General features: G+C 47.2%; 1 protein-coding gene across 1 annotated transcript in view; it reads left to right on the top strand.

The window, feature by feature from the left end:
• The window catches only part of ift172 (intraflagellar transport 172), a 155,752-nt gene that overhangs the window by 87,015 nt on the left and 47,302 nt on the right, over positions 1-21,435 (top strand). The window contains 5 exon segments of the mRNA XM_034162804.1: positions 11,984-12,061; positions 14,485-14,730; positions 15,020-15,098; positions 16,502-16,622; positions 19,765-19,909. Of these exon segments, the coding sequence (XP_034018695.1) occupies positions 11,984-12,061; positions 14,485-14,730; positions 15,020-15,098; positions 16,502-16,622; positions 19,765-19,909 (669 nt within the window).

Below are 21,435 nucleotides of genomic sequence, written 5' to 3'. Positions count from 1 at the left end.
TCACTTTGCATGTTTTTAGGAATCCGCTAGCTTAGCGCAGCTACTAGCTCTTAGCCGATTTAGCATGGCGACTTCTCCTGTCTCTCCCGCACTTTTCTGCTCTGGGTGTGAAATGTTTAGTTATTCCTCGGCCTCCTTTAGCAGTAACGGTACTTGTAATAAGTGTAGCTTATTCATAGCTTTGGAGGCCAGGCTGGGCGAATTGGAGACTCGGCTCCGCACCGTGGAAAATTTTACAGCTAGCCAGGCCCCTGTAGTCGGTGCGGACCAAGGTAGCTTAGCCGCCGTTAGTTCCCCTCTGGCAGATCCCGAGCAGCCGGGAAAGCAGGCCGACTGGGTGACTGTGAGGAGGAAGCGTAGTTCTAAACAGAAGCCCCGTGTACACCGCCAACCTGTTCACATTTCTAACCGTTTTTCCCCACTCGACGACACACCTGCCGAGGATCAAACTCTGGTTATTGGCGACTCTGTTTTGAGAAATGTGAAGTTAGCGACACCAGCAACCATAGTCAATTGTCAATTTGAAACTGCTGGCTAAGGCTAAGGGTAAATTTGGTAAGATTGTAATTCACGTCGGCAGTAATGACACCCGGTTACGCCAATCGGAGGTCACTAAAATTAACATTGAATCGGTGTGTAACTTTGCAAAAACAATGTCGGACTCTGTAGTTTTCTCTGGGCCCCTCCCCAATCGGACCGGGAGTGACATGTTTAGCCGCATGTTCTCCTTGAATTGCTGGCTGTCTGAGTGGTGTCCAAAAAATGAGGTGGGCTTCATAGATAATTGGCAAAGCTTCTGGGGAAAACCTGGTCTTGTTAGGAGAGACGGCATCCATCCCACTTTGGATGGAGCAGCTCTCATTTCTAGAAATCTGGCCAATTTTCTTAAATCCTCCAAACCGTGACTATCCAGGGTTGGGACCAGGAAGCAGAGTTGTAGTCTTACACACCTCTCTGCAGCTTCTCTCCCCCTGCCATCCCCTCATTACCCCATCCCCGTAGAGACGGTGTCTGCTCCCAGACCACCAATAACCAGCAAAAATCTATTTAAGCATAAAAATTCAAAAAGAAAAAATAATATAGCACCTTCAACTGCACCACAGACTAAAACAGTAAATGTGGTCTATTAAACATTAGGTCTCTCTCTTCTAAGTCCCTGTTGGTAAATGATATAATAATTGATCAACATATTGATTTATTCTGCCTTACAGAAACCTGGTTACAGCAGGATGAATATGTTAGTTTAAATGAGTCAACACCCCCGAGTCACCCTAACTGTCAGAATGCTCGTAGCACGGGCCGGGGCGGAGGATTAGCAGCAATCTTCCATTCCAGCTTATTAATTAATCAAAAACCCAGACAGAGCTTTAATTCATTTGAAAGAAGCTTGACTCTTAGTCTTGTCCATCCAAATTGGAAGTCCCAAAAACCAGTTTTATTTGTTATTATCTATCGTCCACCTGGTCGTTACTGTGAGTTTCTCTGTGAATTTTCAGACCTTTTGTCTGACTTAGTGCTTAGCTCAGATAAGATAATTATAGTGGGCGATTTTAACATCCACACAGATGCTGAGAATGACACCCTCAACACTGCATTTAATCTATTATTAGACTCTATTGGCTTTGCTCAAAATGTAAATGAGTCCACCCACCACTTTAATCATTTCTTAGATCTTGTTCTGACTTATGGTATGGAAATAGAAGACTTAACAGTATTCCCTGAAAACTCCCTTCTGTCTGATCATTTCTTAATAACATTTACTGTTGTGTGGGCCGCTGAAGAGGAGGTACTGCTGGCCCACCACCACCAGAGGGCGCCCTGCCTGGAGTGCGGGCTCCAGGCACCAGAGGGCGCTACCGCATCATGGGAGTAATCTGGGTGACAGCTGTCACCCATCACCAAACACAGCTGTTTCTACTCAGCACCGAGGTATATCAGGAGGACGGCGTCTCCACCTCAGTGCCGAGATATCGCCTAAGACCAAGGTAACATTCTCTGCAGCATATTCTGTGATTGATAAACTTGTTAAACCTTTCAGGACTGGTGACTACTGAGACCCTCCTTCTTTGGATAAGTACTCACCTTCCTGCTGAACTTTGCCAAGAGGTGGAGGCGGCTTCTCCCCTCTCTGTACTGGGTGCGTTCATCCACTCCTGTGTGTTCTTGCTCTCTCCTGCCAGCAGTACCGGATCCGACGAGCGGAGGCAGTGGCCACCTGGGAATTCGGGACTTGGCGGTTCCAGTATTTCCGGGGTTCGGTGGCAGTGGAGATCTGGGTGGTTCCGGTTCGACTGAGACGGACGTCTCCTATCTTCGAGCCTGCCCACACGACACCAGCGGATTCGACCCTAAACATTGTGTTTGTTATACTACTCGTGCTTGTTTCAGTAGTAAATCTTGTTTTTTACTTCCTCCATTGTCCATTCATTGCGCCCCCTGTTGTGGGTCCGTGTTCCTACACTTTCACAACAGGATATCTCGGCCAGCGTCATGGATCCCGAGGGGCGTCAACCGGCTGTTGAACGGCCAATGGAAGACCAAGGCGCAGCGGAGGCTTCGGGAGGGGTAATCGGTGAGTTGCAGCGGATCCTCACCGCTTTCACCTCTCGGATCGATTTAATGACCGAGCAGCACGTTCTCCTAAACCGCAGGGTGGAGGCTCTCGCCGCACAAGTGGAGGCACGCCCTTCGGGCGCCGCTGCGGCTCTCCCTCCCGAGGACCCTGCGCGTGAAAGTGACGTTCCACTGGTCGTTCAACGGTCCCTTCCTCCGTCCCCAGAAGCTTACATAAGCCCTCCAGAACCGTACGGAGGCTGTGTGGAGACGTGCGCGGACTTTCTTATGCAGTGTTCGCTCGTCTTCGCTCAGCGTCCCGTGATGTACGCGACTGACGCTAGCAGAGTAGCTTATGTGATAAATCTGCTTCGTGGGGAGGCACGCGCTTGGGCTACAGCGCTCTGGGAGCAGAACTCACGGCTCCTTCATACTTACGATGGGTTTGTACGGGAGCTCAGAACGGTGTTCGATCATCCCAGCAGAGGAGAGTCCGCTTCAACCGCACTACTGTCCATTCGACAGGGACGCCGGAGCGCAGCTGCCTATGCAGTCGCCTTCCGCATCGCGGCGGCGAGATCCGGCTGGAATAGCACTGCCCTCCGCGCTGCCTTTATAAACGGACTGTCACTGGTCCTAAAAGAGCACCTGGTGGCTAAGGACGAACCGCGGGATTTAGATGGGCTTATCGATCTAGTCATACGACTCGACAACCGGTTAGAAGAACGCCGTCGGGAACGAGGCGAAGGGCGTGGCCAGGCACGCGTCGTCCCTCTCCCTTCCGGGTCCGATCGAGCTCCGCCCTCCCCACGCTCCTCTGTTCCTGCGCTCCGTGCGCCTATGGCTCCCCCTGCTGACGAAGCTATGGACACGAGCAGGGCAACATTTAGGGCACCTGGAGCACAAAGGAGGCGGGCCCACGGAGCTTGTTATGTTTGTGGCTCGAGTGAGCATGGCAAACGACTGCCCCGAGCGGTTAAACTCCAACGCCCGCCCCTAGAGACTGGGCCAGGGGTGGGCCAAAACATTCACGTGGGACACACCCACATTGCTACACGACTCCCAGTCACGATCCTGTTCGAGGACTCAACCCTGAAGGCCCCAGCACTGGTGGACACGGGCTCTGAGGGGAATCTGCTTGACAGTAGATGGGCCAGGGAGATAGGGCTCCCTCTGGTGGCTCTTACCTCGCCTGTGCAGGTTCGGGCACTAGATGGCTCCCTACTCCCACCAATCATGCACAAGACACCTCCAGTAACTCTGGTGGTGTCAGGTAACCACCGGGAGGTGATCGAGTTCTTTGTGACTCAGGCCACCTCCCGTGTGGTTTTAGGGTTTCCATGGATGCTTAAGCACAATCCCCGGATTGATTGGCCGTCCGGGGTAGTGGTTCAGTGGAGCGAAACCTGCCATCGGGAGTGTCTCGGTTCCTCGGTTCCTCCCGGCTCCCAAGCTAAGGAGGAGGTCCGAGTCCCGCCCAATCTGAAGGCGGTGCCAGCGGAGTATCATGACCTCGCTGACGTGTTCAGCAAGGATCTGGCTCTCACGCTTCCTCCCCACCGTCCGTACGATTGTGCCATTGATTTGGTTCCAGGCAGTGAGTTCCCGTCCAGTAGGCTGTACAACCTCTCACGGCCGGAACGCGAATCAATGGAGACCTATATCCGGGACTCATTAGCTGCCGGATTGATCCGGAATTCCACCTCACCGATGGGCGCAGGTTTCTTTTTTGTGGGTAAAAAAGATGGCGGGCTTCGTCCATGCATTGATTACAGGGGGTTGAACGAGATCACGGTTCGCAACCGATACCCGTTGCCCTTGTTGGATTCAGTGTTCACTCCCTTGCATGGAGCCAAAATCTTCACCAAGCTGGATCTTAGAAATGCGTATCATTTGGTTCGGATTCGGAAGGGAGACGAATGGAAGACGGCATTTAACACCCCCTTAGGTCATTTTGAGTACCTGGTCATGCCGTTCGGTCTCACTAATGCTCCCGCGACTTTTCAAGCGTTGGTAAACGATGTCTTGCGGGACTTCCTGCACCGGTTCGTCTTCGTATATCTAGACGATATACTCATCTTTTCCCCGGATCCTGAGACTCATGTCCGGCATGTCCGTCAGGTTCTGCAGCGGTTGTTGGAGAACCGTCTGTTTGTGAAGGGCGAGAAGTGTGAGTTCCACCTGCACTTCTTTGTCCTTCCTGGGGTTTATCATCTCCTCCAACTCCGTCGCCCCGGACCCGGCCAAGGTTGCGGCGGTGAGAGATTGGCCCCAACCAACAAGCCGTAGGAAGCTGCAACAGTTCCTCGGTTTTGCTAATTTCTATAGGAGGTTCATCAAGGGCTACAGTCAGGTAGTTAGCCCCCTGACAGCCCTGACCTCTCCAAAAGTTCCCTTCACCTGGTCGGACCGGTGCGAGGCCGCGTTCAAGGAGTTGAAACGGCGCTTCTCGTCTGCACCAGTTCTGGTGCAGCCCGATCCTAGCCGCCAGTTAGTGGTTGAAGTGGATGCCTCGGACTCAGGGATAGGAGCGGTGCTCTCCCAGAGCGGGAAGACCGATAAGGTCCTTCACCCGTGTGCCTATTTTTCTCGCAGGTTGACCCCCGCTGAACGGAATTATGACGTCGGCAGTCGGGAACTCCTTGCTGTGAAAGAGGCCCTCGAAGAGTGGAGACATCTGTTGGAGGGAACAGCCGTGCCATTCACGGTTTTCACTGACCATCGGAACCTGGAGTACATCAGAACCGCCAAGCGTCTGAACCCCAGGCAAGCCCGCTGGTCACTGTTCTTTGGCCGTTTTGACTTCCGGATTACCTACCGCCCCGGGACCAAGAATCAGAGATCGGATGCATTGTCCCGGGTGCACGAAGATGAGGTCAAAACGGAACCGTCGGATCCCCCGGATCCCATCATCCCGGAGTCCGCTATCGTGGCCGCCCTCACCTGGGACGTGGAGAGACCGTCCGGGAGGCCCTGACCCGTGTCCCGGACCCCGGAAACGGACCAAAGAACAGACTGTACGTCCCACCAGAAGCTAGGGCCGCAGTCCTGGACTTCTGTCACGGTTCTAAGCTCTCCTGTCACCCAGGGGTGCGAAGGACCGTGGCAGTCGTCCGGCAACGCTTCTGGTGGGCATCCCTGGAGACCGACGTCCGGGACTACGTCCAGGCCTGTACCACCTGCGCCAGGGGCAAGGCCGATCATAGAAAGACCTCAGGGCAACTACAGCCATTGCCTGTGCCTCATCGCCCCTGGTCCCACATCGGCCTGGATTTCGTCACGGGTCTCCCGCCGTCCCAGGGAAACACTGTTATCTTCACGATAGTGGACCGTTTCTCCAAGGCGGCCCACTTCGTGGCCCTCCCGAAGCTCCCTACGGCCCAGGAGACAGCGGACCTCCTGGTCCACCACGTCGTCCGTCTGCATGGCATACCATCAGACATCGTCTCCGATCGCGGTCCCCAGTTCACCTCGCATGTCTGGAGGAGCTTCTGCCGGGAACTGGGGGCCACGGTCAGCCTCTCGTCTGGGTACCATCCCCAGACCAACGGGCAGGCAGAGCGGGCGAATCAAGAACTGGAGCAGACACTTCGCTGTGTGACAGCCGCGCACCCGACGGCCTGGAGTACCCACCTGGCCTGGATCGAGTACGCCCACAACAGTCAAGTGTCATCAGCCACCGGCCTCTCCCCGTTTGAGGTGTGCTTGGGGTATCAGCCCCCCTTGTTTCCGGTGGTTGAGGGAGAGGTCAGTGTGCCCTCGGTCCAGGCCCACCTACGGAAGTGCCGTCGGGTGTGGCGGGCCGCCCGCTCTGCCTTGTTGCAGGCCCGGACGAGGGCGAAGAAACATGCAGACCGGCGACGAGCCCCGGCCCCCAAGTATCGTCCTGGGCAGGAGGTCTGGTTATCCACCAAGGACATTCCCCTACAGGTTGACTCACCTAAACTGCAAGAACGATACATCGGACCGTATAAAATCCTCAAGGTCATCAACCCCGCCGCAGTGAGGCTCCAGCTTCCGGCCTCACTGCGGATCCATCCAGTTTTCCATGTTTCCCGGATCAAGCCTCTTCACACCTCACCCCTCTGCACCCCGGGTCCGGCACCACCTCCTGCCCGGATCATCGACGGAGCACCGGCTTGGACTGTCCGCCGGCTCCTTGACGTCCGTCGGATGGGCCGGGGTTTTCAGTATCTGGTGGACTGGGAGGGGTACGGCCCCGAGGAGCGCTCCTGGGTGAAGAAGGGCTTCATCCTGGACCCGGCCCTCCTGGCCGACTTCTACCGACGCCATCCGGACAAGCCCGGTCGTGCGCCAGGAGGCGCCCGTTGAGGGGGGGGTCCTGTTGTGTGGGCCGCTGAAGAGGAGGTACTGCTGGCCCACCACCACCAGAGGGCGCCCTGCCTGGAGTGCGGGCTCCAGGCACCAGAGGGCGCTACCGCATCATGGGAGTAATCTGGGTGACAGCTGTCACCCATCACCAAACACAGCTGTTTCTACTCAGCACCGAGGTATATCAGGAGGACGGCGTCTCCACCTCAGTGCCGAGATATCGCCTAAGACCAAGGTAACATTCTCTGCAGCATATTCTGTGATTGATAAACTTGTTAAACCTTTCAGGACTGGTGACTACTGAGACCCTCCTTCTTTGGATAAGTACTCACCTTCCTGCTGAACTTTGCCAAGAGGTGGAGGCGGCTTCTCCCCTCTCTGTACTGGGTGCGTTCATCCACTCCTGTGTGTTCTTGCTCTCTCCTGCCAGCAGTACCGGATCCGACGAGCGGAGGCAGTGGCCACCTGGGAATTCGGGACTTGGCGGTTCCAGTATTTCCGGGGTTCGGTGGCAGTGGAGATCTGGGTGGTTCCGGTTCGACTGAGACGGACGTCTCCTATCTTCGAGCCTGCCCACACGACACCAGCGGATTCGACCCTAAACATTGTGTTTGTTATACTACTCATGCTTGTTTCAGTAGTAAATCTTGTTTTTTACTTCCTCCATTGTCCATTCATTGCGCCCCCTGTTGTGGGTCCGTGTTCCTACACTTTCACAACATTTACATTTACTCTGATGGACTACCCAGCAGTGGGGAATAAGTTTCATTACACTAGAAGTCTTTCAGAAAGCGCTGTAACTAGGTTTAAGGATATGATTCCTTCTTTATGTTCTCTAATGCCATATACCAACACAGTGCAGAGTAGCTACCTAAACTCTGTAAGTCAGATAGAGTATCTCGTCAATAGTTTTACATCCTCATTGAAGACAACTTTGGATGCTGTAGCTCCTCTGAAAAAGAGAGCTTTAAATCAGAAGTGTCTGACTCCGTGGTATAACTCACAAACTCGTAGCTTAAAGCAGATAACCCGTAAGTTGGAGAGGAAATGGCGTCTCACTAATTTAGAAGATCTTCACTTAGCCTGGAAAAAGAGTCTGTTGCTCTATAAAAAGCCCTCCGTAAAGGACATCTTTCTACTCATCACTATTTGAAGAAAATAAGAACAACCCCAGGTTTCTTTTCAGCACTGTAGCCAGGCTGACAAAGAGTCAGAGCTCTATTGAGCTGAGTATTCCATTAACTTTAACTAGTAATGACTTCATGACTTTCTTTGCTAACAAAATTTTAACTATTAGAGAAAAAATTACTCATAACCATCCCAAAGACGTATCGTTATCTTTGGCTGCTTTCAGTGATGCCGGTATTTGGTTAGACTCTTTCTCTCCGATTGTTCTGTCTGAGTTATTTTCATTAGTTACTTCATCCAAACCATCAACATGTTTATTAGACCCCATTCCTACCAGGCTGCTCAAGGAAGCCCTACCATTATTTAATGCTTCGATCTTAAATATGATCAATCTATATTTGTTAGTTGGCTATGTACCACAGGCTTTTAAGGTGGCAGTAATTAAACCATTACTTAAAAAGCCATCACTTGACCCAGCTATCTTAGCTAATTATAGGCCAATCTCCAACCTTCCTTTTCTCTCAAAAATTCTTGAAAGGGTAGTTGTAAAACAGCTAAGTGATCATCTGCAGAGGAATGGTCTATTTGAAGAGTTTCAGTCAGGTTTTAGAATTCATCATAGTACAGAAACAGCATTAGTGAAGGTTACAAATGATCTTCTTATGGCCTTGGACAGTGGACTCATCTCTGTGCTTGTTCTGTTAGACCTCAGTGCTGCTTTTGATACTGTTGACCATAAAATTTTATTACAGAGATTAGAGCATGCCATAGGTATTAAAGGCACTGCGCTGCGGTGGTTTGAATCATATTTGTCTAATAGATTACAATTTGTTCATGTAAATGGGGAATCTTCTTCACAGACTAAAGTTAATTATGGAGTTCCACAAGGTTCTGTGCTAGGACCAATTTTATTCACTTTATACATGCTTCCCTTAGGCAGTATTATTAGACGGTATTGCTTAAATTTTCATTGTTACGCAGATGATACCCAGCTTTATCTATCCATGAAGCCAGAGGACACACACCAATTAGCTAAACTGCAGGATTGTCTTACAGACATAAAGACATGGATGACCTCTAATTTCCTGCTTTTAAACTCAGATAAAACTGAAGTTATTGTACTTGACCCCACAAATCTTAGAAACATGGTGTCTAACCAGATCCTTACTCTGGATGGCATTACCCTGACCTCTAGTAATACTGTGAGAAATCTTGGAGTCATTTTTGATCAGGATATGTCATTCAAAGCACATATTAAACAAATATGTAGGACTGCTTTTTTGCATTTACGCAATATCTCTAAAATTAGAAAGGTCTTGTCTCAGAGTGATGCTGAGAAACTAATTCATGCATTTATTTCCTCTAGGCTGGACTATTGTAATTCATTATTATCAGGTTGTCCTAAAAGTTCCCTAAAAAGCCTTCAGTTAATTCAAAATGCTGCAGCTAGAGTACTAACGGGGACTAGAAGGAGAGAGCATATCTCACCCATATTGGCCTCTCTTCATTGGCTTCCTGTTAATTCTAGAATAGAATTTGAAATTCTTCTTCTTACTTATAAAGTTTTGAATAATCAGATCCCATCTTATCTTAGGGACCTCATAGTACCATATCACCCCAATAGAGCGCTTCGCTCTCAGACTGCAGGCTTACTTGTAGTTCCTAGGGTTTGTAAGAGTAGAATGGGAGGCAGAGCCTTCAGCTTTCAGGCTCCTCTCCTGTGGAACCAGCTCCCAATTCAGATCAGGGTGACAGACACCCTCTCTACTTTTAAGATTATGCTTCAAACTTTCTTTTTTGCTAAAGCTTATAGTTAGGGCTGGATCAGGTGACCCTGAACCATCCCTTAGTTATGCTGCTATAGACGTAGACTGCTGGGGGGTTCCCATGATGCACTGTTTCTTTCTCTTTTTGCTCTGTATGCACCACTCTGCATTTAATCATTAGTGATCGATCTCTGCTCCCCTCCACAGCATGTCTTTTTCCTGGTTCTCTCCCTCAGCCCCAACCAGTCCCAGCAGAAGACTGCCCCTCCCTGAGCCTGGTTCTGCTGGAGGTTTCTTCCTGTTAAAAGGGAGTTTTTCCTTCCCACTGTAGCCAAGTGCTTGCTCACAGGGGGTCGTTTTGACCGTTGGGGTTTTACATAATTATAGTATGGCCTTGCCTTACAATATAAAGCGCCTTGGGGCAACTGTTTGTTGTGATTTGGCGCTATAGAAAAAAAAATTGATTGATTGATTGATTGATTGAAGTGAAGTATTTTCCCAGTGTAGTTGAACAGTACACATTTAAGTTGTACAAATCCACAGAAGTAGTCTGGCCACTATCGACTTGTTGAACAGTAAGTTGCTCACTTCTCTCTACCAGCAGTCTTCATGGGTCACACTGCTCAGTAAACTGCAGTTTTCACCCCAGAACATGAAACTGTAGGTAGGCATAGGTGCAGGTAGCTGCGGGCTGCCCCAGAGTGTTCAAGGTCACCACAGCAGATCTGGTACAGATCTCCATTGGGATTTGGCAGAACTTTTACACTGGATGCCCTTCCTCACACAAGTCTAGTTCTATTTGGAGAAACACAGACAGTCCCAGGTCTTCCCACGGGGTCTCCAAGCCAGCTACTAATCGGGACTAATTGTGCTTCACCTGTGAGGCCTGACGGGTTCAGGTGTACACACAGCAGAGTGGCTGCAGGTCGGTACAAAGATGGGTGCACGGGCACGTAGGCAACATATAGGTAGGTGAAATAAGCGAAGGTCCAAGTAGAGGTTGGTATAGTGTAGATAGGTACAGGTCAAGAAGACTTAGACAATAACAGCATCACCTCTTTGGGTTGGAAGAATCATGATTGCGATTCAAGGATTTGCATCACTGACGTTTATAAAAACAATCACAATATAATATACGTGGTGTGTTTGTGTGCCACACCATAGTCACCTTCACTAAAAAGTAGGTGTCCCCCCCACACTTTTGTCCATCATAGTCACTTACATAAAAAAATGACTAATTATTATTCAGTAAATTAGTAGTGCTGAGAGCGAATGTGGCATTTACTGAATACCAATAATTACAACGTGAAATTATGCACAACTGAATAGTTTTCAAATAGAAATGAATTCACTGAGTTAATTATCACCAGCTGTGAGGCAGGAAGGGTAAAAAAAAAAACATTTACTGCATCAGTCACACTTTTGTAGCCACAACAACATGAACAAAATTCATCAGCTTTCCACAAAGTCTGACCTGGACATCCTCGATGATCTTATGTCTGACAAGTTAGGATTTGAGCATAATCTGCTCTCACAAAAACCCTCCAAGGACCAGCCGCTACACTGAACAGAAGACTGATTCTTCTCTCCAAGATTACACACAAAATCTATCACTTTCTCACCAAAAAGTACTGAAATTAGACAACTTCAAATTTTAGTATAACTGGGTTTCATTCAGACCCTCTACAGACTGCCCACTTTGCTGAACAGAGGACTGATACTGTTATTGATTAAGCCAGGCAGCCATAAGGTTTGTTTGTTTTTTTTCAGTATTACACATACACACACACACACGTTACTATTTAGTCTACATAAATTATAAACCTTCCAGTTTTAAATTCTGTACTGAAATCCCTGTGTGGTTAGTTCAGCAGTACAGCTGGTTGTTTTTTCATTTCAAATAAATAAAAGACATGTTTCAGTGAATCTCTCCTGACTTACTGTATCTACCAGATTGATCAGGCCAATGAGATGCCTGTTGAATACCACGGTACAAACTAGCAGCAGAGGATGCTCAGCACACAGAAAGAAAAAGGATTTTTGCAGAGAAACTCCAGCACTCTTGCATGCAAAATCACACGCTTTTGGCTGGTCACATAGTTTATTTGGAGCATGAGTACTGAATTCCTTGAGCTCCATCAGCCCAGGGCGAACGCTTGTGACTTTGACTGATATGTGTCTGTTCTGCGTCCGTGTTTCTGCAGAATGCTCTTGATGAAGCTATAGAAATGTACCAGGAGCTCAACATGTGGGACGAGTGCATTGCTGTCGCTGAAGTCAAGGTAACAGTGAAACAATCTGAGCTTTGTTCTCCACAACCATCCATCCTACCTGAGTCTGCTCTGTCATTTTCTGTAGACTCAGGTAGCCATTTTCCATGAGATGTTCAGTGTAACAAGTCCTCAAAATCTTTTCCAATTTGTTTAATTTGGTTAAAACACAGGGCTAATTTGCAGTTAGCACGCTGTATGCTAACACAGTAAGTTCGTCTTTGTGTTTCCCTTGAACATGGAGACCTCTGCGCTTACAAAAACTTTCAGTTCATCGACTTTCCATCTTTTAAAGTCATCTAAACTGCACCGGTCACTCATGTTTGTATTGCAATTTGCCATCTTCACCTTGTTGGTTGGTAGCGGTGATCCCACAATGCACCACATGGATCGAGAAGCGCAGTTCACTTATTTGCAGTTTCTACCCGGTGCAGTGATCTTTTCACGCCCGGTGCCTTCGTTGTGTCAACAACAAGCTGCATTCTTAGAATGAGGCATTGTTGGGCGCAGCGCTGGACCATTCACTCATTTTTAGATGCTTATCTGGGTCCAGGTCACGTTGGCAGCAGAGCAAGCAGCTCATCTCACACTTCCCTATCTTTGGCCAAGTCCTGTAACTCTTCCTGGGGGATCCCGAGGTGTTCCCAAGCCAGCTGGGAAATCTAATCCTTCCAGCGTGTCCTGAGTCTTCTCTGGGGCCTCCTCCCAGTTGGATGTGCCTGGGAGACCTCCCTAGGAAGACCACCAGGGGGCATTCTCATCAGGTGTGCGAACCACCTCAGCTGGCTCCTTTTGATGTGAAGAAGCAGCATCTCTACTCTGAGTCCCTCCTGAATAGTCGAGTTTCTCACCCTGTGCAGGAATGTAAGGAATCTCATTTCCGCCACTTGTATCCATGATCTTATTCTTTCAGTCATTACCCAAAGTTCATGACTATAGGTGAGGATAGCAGCGTAAATGGACTGGTAAATTGCAGTCCTCATCTCCTGGCTCAGCTCTGTCTTCACCACGATGTTCCAGTACAGCGTCCATAAATCATCAGATGCCGCCCCAATCCGTTTGTCGATCTCACACTCCAACTTGTCCCCACTTGTGAACAAGACCCCGAGATACTTCTCAGGGTCCAGCAAAAACCTGGTCTGACGTCGCCTGTAGGGTGTTTATCGTATTTAATGTGCACAACACTCAGACGTGTGTGTGTGCGACGCACGTACACGCCCTCCTTATACACACAGCAGGACTGAATAAAAAATGCCTGTTAAGCAAAATAAAAGGAAATGCTTTTGGAAAACGACTAAATTTTTATGACTATAGTTTGTACCATATTTTTATGCCTAAATTTGTCCGTGTGGAGATCAGTTGGATGTACTGGGGTGTGGTACAGTGTTCTGAGGGAGCCTGGACTTTAAACATGCTTTGAACTGAAGATGCAGACTGCTGATAAAACATCACTGTATCTGCTGCACGTGCACATGTCCAGTGGTTGTCCTGCTGAATTGTCACAGCTCTCATCCTGTGTTTCTGCTGTGGTGCAGTTTAGCAGCTTGTTCAGGGGGAGAGATGTTTCTTTAAATTAATTCATATAATTACAGCCTACACTGGATTTTCATTATTTTTTTCCTGGGGAAATAAGTCACACTGCAGAAAAAGCAGCACCCTTTTACTGCATTATCAGCTCTTTAATTTGGGATTTTATAGTGTACTTTTTATCATTAGCATTTATTCATTTATTATTAGATTTTTTTGTGTGTGTAATACTTTGATTCCTGGGAATCCCTTCATAAATAGTCATTGTTAATAACAAATGTGTGATTTTTCTGTATATAAGTTGAAACTGCTGCACCACATTTTCATGTCTTATGCACGGTGGTCTGTGAACGGTCTTCACACATACCTCTGGAGGCAGAAAACTGTCACAGCAGTCACTAAATCTCTACAGTTTTGCGTTGCTGTGTCTCGTGCACACATCTTTCATGCATGCAAAAATGCTCCACCTCTAGAAAACTGTCGCCCTCTCAATAGCAACATGCTAGTACTTAGCACATTCTGGGTTAATGGCGATGAGAGGTGGCGCTCTGCTTAATTTTATGTTGTACTCCTGACTAATTAGCTGACTTAATCCATCCTCTTAGTGCTCAGTACGCTTTGAGCTGAGACTTCCTCCCCTGTAAATAGTGATGTGGAGGAAGACACGCCTCAAATGGACCAGAACCTTAGATCACCAAGACGAACCCAGAGGTTTCCAGTTTATGTCACTCTGCAGAGTCATCATCTCAGTTATGGTAGAGATTATTCCCAAATTGAAAACAGCATCATTTAAAACTCATACTTTTTACTTCAACTGTCTAAATTTATAATATTGTGAAAAAAATTGCTCAACCCCCTTTTTTTAAATGACTTTAACATGAGTGGCTCCCTTTGCTTAATGACATTAGGGTTATCCTGAGCTTGACCGTCTGCGTAGGAGCCACTACCAGTGGCTGACGAACACGGGGCAGGATGGGAAGGCCGGTGAGGTGAAGGAGGGAGAGGGAGACCTCCAGGGTGCCATCAACCTGTACCTGAAGGCTGGGCTCCCGGCTAAAGCTGCCCAGGTGGTCATCAGCCGGCCAGAGAGCACCAACAGTGACACTGTGAGCCGCATCGCCGCCAGCCTCATCAAGGGAGAGTTCTATGAAAGGGTGAGAGTCTCTTCTATATTCAGAAAAGAATACTTATAGTTAAACTTATACTGCTGTCTTAAAATTTATACCTCATGCCTTAGAATTGGTCAACCCATACAATCATGGTTGTATTCCGTTTGTATGTGAGTCTGGCAAAGCGTGGGGCGGCTGGTGTCCCCACAGTCGAGCATCCTGCTGGAGGCACTTATGATAGTTAATGTGTGTGAAAATGATGAATCTCTGTTGATACAGCCCTGTATTTCCTTACGGAGTATGTAATTTAGTTATCTCCATCTTCTGTTTCCAGGCAGGAGATCTATATGAGAAGATTGGGAACAACCAGAGAGCTGTGGAGTGTTACTGCAAAGGCAATGCTTTCAATAAAGGTAAAAAAAAAGAACAGCAAAGTCTGCAAAGTCAAGGTCATTGAACCTTTCTTTACCAATAAAGGCACAACCTTAGCCAACCCTCAGTCTGTGCCATCACTGGGTTGGAGCCAGAATTTGCTGGGAAGACGTCAGAGTTTCTGGCTACACTCCATGTGTATAAGCCAGCTGTGATATGCAGGAAGTACCCCTACAGTTATACAAGTGAGTCCAGTAGACAGAAGCAGAGAGAGAGACAACTGTTGCTATGCCGTGAGCTAGGCTGGACCAAAATAGATGAGAAGTCTATTTTATGCCAATGCTGAGTGCAACACAACATGGGATCTGGTTGCCCACTCCAACAAAATAATCCAAGATGGTGGAATACGCTCTGAAACAGCTGTATGTCTGTATAAATCTATGTTTGGCATTTTTCTCATATATACTGTCAACGTTAGCTCGAAATAAACACTTCTAAATCTAAAAATACCGTGTTTGTACCTAGATAACACCTCTGTAGTGATTTACAAGACATCTTCCAGAGATGTTAGCATGCTAACTAGCGATACAGGAGCGTTAATGTGAAAGACATTGGACGAAATGAATCAAGTGAAATTTGGTTCCATTAATCAGTCGGAAAATATATCATTAAACATTGTGCACAATAACACCAAGTAACCACGAGCTGGCCACACCCCAGGAACGCCCATCATTTGTAGCTAATCTGACCATTGGGTTATTGAGGATTCCTTGAATTCTCAGGATATCAACTGAATCAAACACTTTGCAAAACCAACATATGTCGCAAAGAAGCCTGGCTGATAGTCACGTTTGCATTCAGTGAACAATTGCAGAACAAGGTGGAATTGTCGTGTTGGGTATGAAACCAGACCTCTCCGGCCGCTGACACTGAATCCCCATGAGAATGACCCTTGCAAGTTCCGTACCTGGCACAGAGACCATGATAGTACACCTTTGATTTTCAGACAGGTTCAGTAAGCTGTTTCCTCTGGTCTGATAGGGTAAGAGCTGTCTGAGTTCAAGAAGGTATCTGCAGCCATTCATTATTTAGAGTACTGAGAAAATCAGTCAGACATCCTCAAAGAAAATCTGCACAGATGAGAGTCCTAAAGGTGTGTGTGTGTGTGTGTGTGTGTGTGTGTGTGTGTGTGTGTGTGTGTGTGTGTGTGTGTGTGTGTGTGTGTGTGTGTGTGTGTGTGTGTAGTACTTTGATTCCTGGGAATCCCTTCATAAATGTGTTTGATGTGCACTGAGATTTGCTCGCAAGTTTTAATTCCAATGTGGTTTTTCTACTGCAAATGGCAATAAACTGAAACTGAACTGTTGGATCAGAGCTACATGCTGAGAGTAAAACACATTAGATACGTGTTGAGGTAAAGTTTCACCTTCCTTCTCCTCTTTAGCTGTGGAACTGGCTCGCAGATTCTTTTCTAACGAGGTGCTGAAACTGGAGGAGGCCTGGGGAGATTATCTTGTTCAGCAGAAGCAGATGGAAGCTGCCTTCAACCACTTCATTGAAGCTGGGTATGGAGAGCCGGGAGTGATGGAGAGAGAGACATAAAGAAATAACGAGTGGGACAGATGGAGAGGAGGATAGATGATACAAACCACACAGTTCAAACAAACGGCTGATGCTGCTTTCAACTGCCACCAAGACTTTAGTGGACAGATCGGGATTTAAAAAAAAGAGAGATACGAGCTAAATATTTAGCGTTTTTATTCTTCACAGGCTGGAGAAGCAATTAAATGTTTAAAGTCTCTGTCGAGAAACAGCTGTCAGATTTGTCTCCAAATGGTAATTTCATGATTTAATTTCCTGACAAGGCGAGACTTCTAGTTTTTGGGAAGATACCTGTTGCACAACGCCACACGGTTGCCAGCGCTCGCCAGGGTCTGGCAAGTGTTTTGAACTTTGACGCCACACACTCAGCGTCTGTGTGCCAGGCTGAAGAGCACCGGGTTGTTCAGAAACTCCAAATCCATGATAAAATGAAAAACGGAGACAAATTTGATAAAACATTGACGACTTGCTACATTAAATGCTATTGAAGGACCATGTATGCAGAGCAGTCACATGACATGCCGGTATTGGAAGGAAGTATACCATGCTAATGATAGCCACGCATAAGCCTTCTGGGTGAGAGGGGTTTCACTTATTTAACTAATTACCAAACATACTTACTTACCAACTCGCCTTACTTATTTACTTACCTTACATGTGTACTGAACCTACTTACTTACAATACTAACACGTATTTATTCATCTTACTAACCTACCCTACTTAAAGGGCACCATTATACTACACTCAACAAAAATATAAACGCAACACTTTTGGTTTTGCTCCCATTTTGTATGAGATGAACTCATACACAATATCACCATTTCCCTCAAATATTGTTCACAAACCAGTCTAAATCTGTGATAGTGAGCACTTCTCCTTTGCTGAGATAATCCATCCCATCTCACAGGTGTGCCATATCAAGATGCTGATTAGACACCATGATTAGTGCACAGGTGTCCCTTAGACTGCCCACAATAAAAGGCCACTCTGAAAGGTTCAGTTTTGTTTTATTGGGGGGGATACCAGTCAGTATCTGGTGTGACCACCATTTGCCTCATGCAGTGCAACACATCTCCTTCGCATAGAGTTCATCAGGTTGTCAATTGTGGCCTGTGGAATGTTGGTCCACTCCTCTTCAATGGCTGTGCGAAGTTGCTGGATATTGGTAGGAACTGGTACACGCTGTCGTATACGCCGGTCCAGAGCATCCCAAACATGCTCAATGGGTGACATGTCCGGTGAGTATGCCGGCCATGCAAGAACTGGGACATTTTCAGCTTCCAAGAATTGTGTATAGATCCTTGCAACATGGGGCCGTGCATTATCCTGCTGCAACATGAGGTGATGTTCTTGGATGTATGGCACAACAATGGGCCTCAGGATCTCCTCATGGTATCTCTGTGCATTCAAAATGCCATCAATAAAATGCACCTGTGTTCTTCGTCCGTAACAGATGCCTGCCCATACCATAACCCCACCGCCACCATGGGCCACTCGATCCACAACATTGACATCAGAAAACCGCTCACCCACACGATGCCACACACGCTGTCTGCCATCTGCCCTGAACAGTGTGAACCGGGATTCATCCGTGAAGAGAACACCTCTCCAACGTGCCAAACGCCAGCGAATGTGAGCATTTGCCCACTCAAGTCGGTTACGACGACGAACTGGAGTCAGGTCGAGACCCCGATGAGGACGACGAGCATGCAGATGAGCTTCCCTGAGACGGTTTCTGACAGTTTGTGCAGAAATTCTTTGGTTATGCAAACCGATTGTTTCAGCAGCTGTCCGAGTGGCTGGTCTCAGACGATCTTGGAGGTGAACATGCTGGATGTGGAGGCCCTGGGCTGGTGTGGTTACACGTGGTCTGCGGTTGTGAGGCTGGTTGGATGTACTGCCAAATTCTCTGAGACGGCTTTGAAGACGGCTTATGGTAGAGAAATGAACATTCAATACACGAGCAACAGCTCTGGTTGACATTCCTGCTGTCAGCATGCCAATTGCACGCTCCCTCAAATCTTGTGACATCTGTGGCATTGTGCTGTGTGATAAAACTGCACCTTTCAGAGTGGCCTTTTATTGTGGGCAGTCTAAGGCACACCTGTGCACTAATCATGGTGTCTAATCAGCATCTTGATATGGCACACCTGTGAGGTGGGATGGATTATCTCAGCAAAGGAGAAGTGCTCACTATCACAGATGTAGACTGGTTTGTGAACAATATTTGAGGGAAATGGTGATATTGTGTATGTGGAAAAAGTTTTAGATCTTTGAGTTCATCTCATACAAAATGGGAGCAAAACCAAAAGTGTTGCGTTTATATTTTTGTTGAGTGTATGATCACCCATGATCCAAAAAAGTGTGAAAATGGGATGAAACAGCTTAATCTGTGTTGCCTCCTAACAGGCTGGCTTATAATGTGCAGACCTGGCAACCTGTCCAAAAACAAGAGAATGGAGCTGCGCCCAACAAATGCTGTTTTGGCATCAAATTTTTACCCGGAAGAAGCACAATCAAGCATGTTTCAAGCCATTGTCCTACAAATAACCACCTTAAAGAAGTTCAAACATGATTGAAACCGTTAAGACTACAAATACCTGAAAGTTAGCACATGTTGTCAACGATATCGAGAATCTGGATGAAAATTTTTGAACAGTTCAAAAATTGGATCCCAACTTCAAATCTGGTGCAGATGATGGCTGTAACTACTACGTGTACCAACTTTTTTCAAGATTGACAAAGATGGATCAAGAAGTTACTCTGATGCTTCAACATGCTCCCCGATTTGCTATTCGGGATTAAATGGGAAGAAAGCTCGCTCTGTGGAATGACCTGTTACTTATTTACTAACCCTACTTATTTGTTTACTGACCCTACTTACTTACTTTACTTAAAACAGAGAGAAGCTAAACCAGTGTTAGCTAGTTAATTATTGAGTGAAAATTGTTCACCCTTCCAGTTACCAGTCAGTTGCCAGTGAATCTTTGTGAGAACAGTACGTAGTCTACAGGTGGTGGTTTATGAAGTGTTGTAAGACTGATATGTGTGCACAGACTCGTGCGCTAAAACGTGAGTATTGTCTTCTTCCTGACACATTGCAGGTGCTCTGTTAAAGCTCTTGAGGCAGCCATTGCGTCTCGGCAGTGGAAGAATGCCGTCGATATCCTGATGTCGCAGAACGATGACTCGACAGGAAAATACTACCTGAAGATAGCGCAGCACTACTCGTCCATAAAGGACTATGAGGTGAGATGAGCGGAAGGTAAATATGGAGGAATATCGGCAATGGATGAAAAAGGTTGTAGTGGTTTGTTTCTTTTTGAGCTCACCAAGGTCGACATGTTGGCAGACTAGTGCCGTTTTCACTGAGCTACCTGCTCTGTGCCACGGAGGAAGACCACTGAACTTTGCTCTCCTAGATGGAGTGCACTGCTAATGAGACTGCACTCCAAGAAGGAAATCCACGCTCAGCTCTGGTGATTGGACACTCAGTTGTCAACCAGATTTGTTCAAGACAACTGCAGGTCCAGAGTCTTCCAGGAGTTAAGGGCACTAAAACTTCACCAGCCACTGCAGATTGTGGATGGTGTTCCTGAGGTAGTGAGTCTCACTGTTCATGTGGAACAAATGATATTGCACTTTTCTCCGTTGGACCTGCTGAAGTAGTGGTGTTTCTGCACTCTAAAGCCCAAACTGTTCTTCTGCTTCTGCAGAAAAGCCTCTGAGGAACAGCAGCAACTGCTTCTGTTCCAAATGTCAAAGGTGACATCTTTCTCAATCCTAATGCTCCTCTTCCTAACTAGCCATTCCATCAGTTCCCAAAGATGCTCTGAAGAGACCTGGTACCAAAGACATTTAGTCATCACCTTAGGTCACTGGTTAGATTCCAAGTCTCAGAACCATACAGCAAGTCAGGAAGCACCAGGACCCTAAAGACTTGGATCTTCATTGTGCAAACATATCAGACTCACCAAACTCCTCTTTCCATCACCCTCATGACTTCATAAGATCTTCCCAGGCATCTCACCATCTCTAAGGCTGAGGACCCAGAGAGATGAACGTCACTGCAGAGATAAATGAATATCTCTACAAGTTCAATACTTTCACCACATACAGACGAGTCCAGGAGGTCAGTAAAAGTCTGGATCCTAGTCTTGATCCAGGACAAACACAGACGCCAGGATTGCTCACTCAGCTTCTCAAGTGCTGCAATCAGAGTATGTGTTGATTCAGAAAAGATGAAATGGTGAATGATATTTATTCACAGGTAATAAGGACATCTGTCTGCACAGATAAAGGACATCTGCGAAAAAACAAATGAATAAATCAAATCTGAGACCAGGTTTGTCTCCACTGCCTTGCTGATGGACCAGTGCAGGCTGTGCTTGCTCAAGGGTGTCTTGGTAGCAGTGACATGATAGCTGTAGTTAAATCTGAATACAAAAGAAAAAAAAAGATTGAAGGGAAGAAGATTTAAAGCACCAACTGAACTGAAGTGAAGAAGTCTGGCAGACGTGCAGAGAGCCTCTAAACGGACTGGAGAGCGGCTGTGAGGAGCGGCGCGTTGTGATTATTATGAGGAGCTGCACTGAGCCAAACACTCCGCACAGACTGCCAGGCTGAAAAGAGCAGTCTGCTCACTCCATGTGCACGTTACCCACATGAACATAAACCAGCTAACAGTCTCTTTCCTCTACAGCTTCTGCAAATTGCAAGAATAGTTCATCTGAAGTAGTAAAAGCTGCACATATCGGCATTAATTTGAACTGTTT

The sequence above is a fragment of the Thalassophryne amazonica genome, chromosome 21 (genome assembly GCF_902500255.1).
Source record: "Thalassophryne amazonica chromosome 21, fThaAma1.1, whole genome shotgun sequence".
In the NCBI taxonomy this organism is placed as follows: domain Eukaryota; kingdom Metazoa; phylum Chordata; class Actinopteri; order Batrachoidiformes; family Batrachoididae; genus Thalassophryne; species Thalassophryne amazonica.
Note: the sequence above shows the minus strand (reverse complement) of the source record. Positions and strands in the feature narration are given on the sequence as shown.